Here is a 1,869-nt window from a genome sequence, read left to right as displayed (position 1 = left end):
TGGGGCAAGACTTGCTTCAGTGGGGCTTTGGTGCTCACTGAGTCTGCCCCCTGAGTGTGTCCCTTATGGATCTGAGGAGTTGTAATCTGGATAGTCCCACTCTGACCTCCAGGCACACTGGCTCCTCAATCTCTAAGGAGGTGCTAATCTAGCCTTTGCCTGAGGATACCCAGCAGGAGTCAGCTGTGACACAATGCAAGTTGCCCTGGGGCCTTGGGCCAGCTGTAGTTTGTTAGGTAATTATCAGATTGCAAAGGGCCAGGCCTTTCATATGCAAAGCCTCCGTGCAAGGTTTTGGTGGGGTGGGGTCCCAGGGGATCAACAGGGTGGAGTGAGCAGTTATGGCTGCTCTCAGTCCTGCCCTCAGAGGCCCTGCTTCTCAGTGTCCCGGCAATTGCTGAAAGCACCTCTGAGAGAAAGTTGCCCTCGAGTTCTGACTGATGCCAGACAGTCCAGTTTCTCCCATATGGGTCTGGGTCCCGAGACTCGCCTGGAACTGGAGCTTAGAGCTTGAGACTCCCTCCTGATTGAAAAAGACAACCGTGTCCTCAGCCGCCAGCCCTCTCCGCACGCGCCTCTGTACCTCTGTATTTTACTTCCGCACCGCACCTCCTCTGAGTCTCGGTATGTTTTTCTCTTTCCTTCCAGTTGTAGAATTTCCACTCAGTCAGCCTTCCTGTGGTTCTGGATGATGTCCGTTCCGTCTTTTAGTCGTATTTTTGAAGTGGTTGTGCAAGGCAGCAATCTCCGTTATTTACCTATGCCGCCATCTTGGTTTTCTCCTAGTCTTTCACGTTTTAGAGTAGTTTTGGTTCACAGAAACATTGAGAAGAGAGAGAAGACAGAGTTGCCATGAGCCCTCTCCCTCTTGTCAACACTGGTGTGGTCATCTCTTAGCACCAGCCAGACCATGATGACCCCTGTGGTCACTAAGGCTCAGATTCCAGCAGGCTCTACTCTGTGTGGAAGGGGTTCCAAGAAGTGTGTCAGAGGACCAAGCAGGGGCGGCCGCCCTCACTGTTTCCATGTTCCCTCCAGAGTTTAAAGAAGCCTATTATCCCAAAAGAGTTTGGGGGCAAAGTCCCCACCGTCATCCGCCAACGATACCTCAACCTGTTCATTGAGGAGTGTCTCAAGTTCTGCCCCTCCAACCAGGAGGCCATAGAGAAGGTGGGTGATCCTGGGGTGCAGGGCCAGGTCCGGGCAGAGGGGTGGGGACCCTCTGTGGGGTGCCCAGGACTGAGTGGTGTCGTGTCTAGGCGCTGAATGAGGAGAAGGTGGCCTACGACCGAAGCCCCAGCAAGAACATTTACCTGAATGTGGCTGTGAACACGCTCAAGAAGCTGCGGGGCCTGGTCCCCAGCACTGTGCCTGGTCTGAGCAGTAAGTCGGGCAGCTGAGGTGCTGCCTCCAGAAGAGTCAGGCCCTGTGGCTCCTGCAGAGGGTGGTAGGGACCCTCCTGGCGGCCTTTCTGCTGCTCCAAGCGCTAAGATTTTCAGACAAAAGGTCCCCGGCTGTCAGGCTCCGTCTAAGCTGGCATTGGCCCCGTGCCCTCAGAATAGCCTCTTCTCGCTCTTAACCACCCTCCTCCTCGGAAAGCGGGATCTCTCCAGCGAGGGGCCTCCCGCCTGCTAATGGGGCTGCCTCTTCAAAGCTCGCCTGCCTGCTCTGTGCATTAACCTGGGAAGACGGTTGCGGTGCCTCTCCAGGCGCATTAAGCCATCAATGGGTGCTTCCCTGCTCTGTTCTCCGCTGTCCTCCCAACCCGCCATCCACACCTCCTGTTCGAAATGGCCATTATATCCTGTTAAATGCTTTCCCTAGGAGGGTGAAAACCCTCTGGGGAAGGAAGGCGGGGGGTGGGGGGGG

At 55.6% G+C, this 1,869-nt stretch overlaps 1 protein-coding gene across 1 annotated transcript in view; it reads left to right on the top strand.

Moving 5' to 3' along the window:
• Window positions 1-1,869, top strand: part of REXO1 (REX1, RNA exonuclease 1 homolog) — an 18,249-nt gene that overhangs the window by 11,463 nt on the left and 4,917 nt on the right. The window contains exons 6-7 of the mRNA XM_015564662.1: window positions 1,039-1,170; window positions 1,260-1,383. Of these exons, the coding sequence (XP_015420148.1) occupies window positions 1,039-1,170; window positions 1,260-1,383 (256 nt within the window). The remainder of the gene's footprint in view (window positions 1-1,038; window positions 1,171-1,259; window positions 1,384-1,869) is intronic.

This window comes from Myotis davidii, unplaced genomic scaffold (assembly GCF_000327345.1).
Source record: "Myotis davidii unplaced genomic scaffold, ASM32734v1 scaffold198, whole genome shotgun sequence".
In the NCBI taxonomy this organism is placed as follows: domain Eukaryota; kingdom Metazoa; phylum Chordata; class Mammalia; order Chiroptera; family Vespertilionidae; genus Myotis; species Myotis davidii.
The sequence above is the reverse complement of the archived record's forward strand: the minus strand, read 5'-3'. Positions and strand labels throughout refer to the sequence as shown.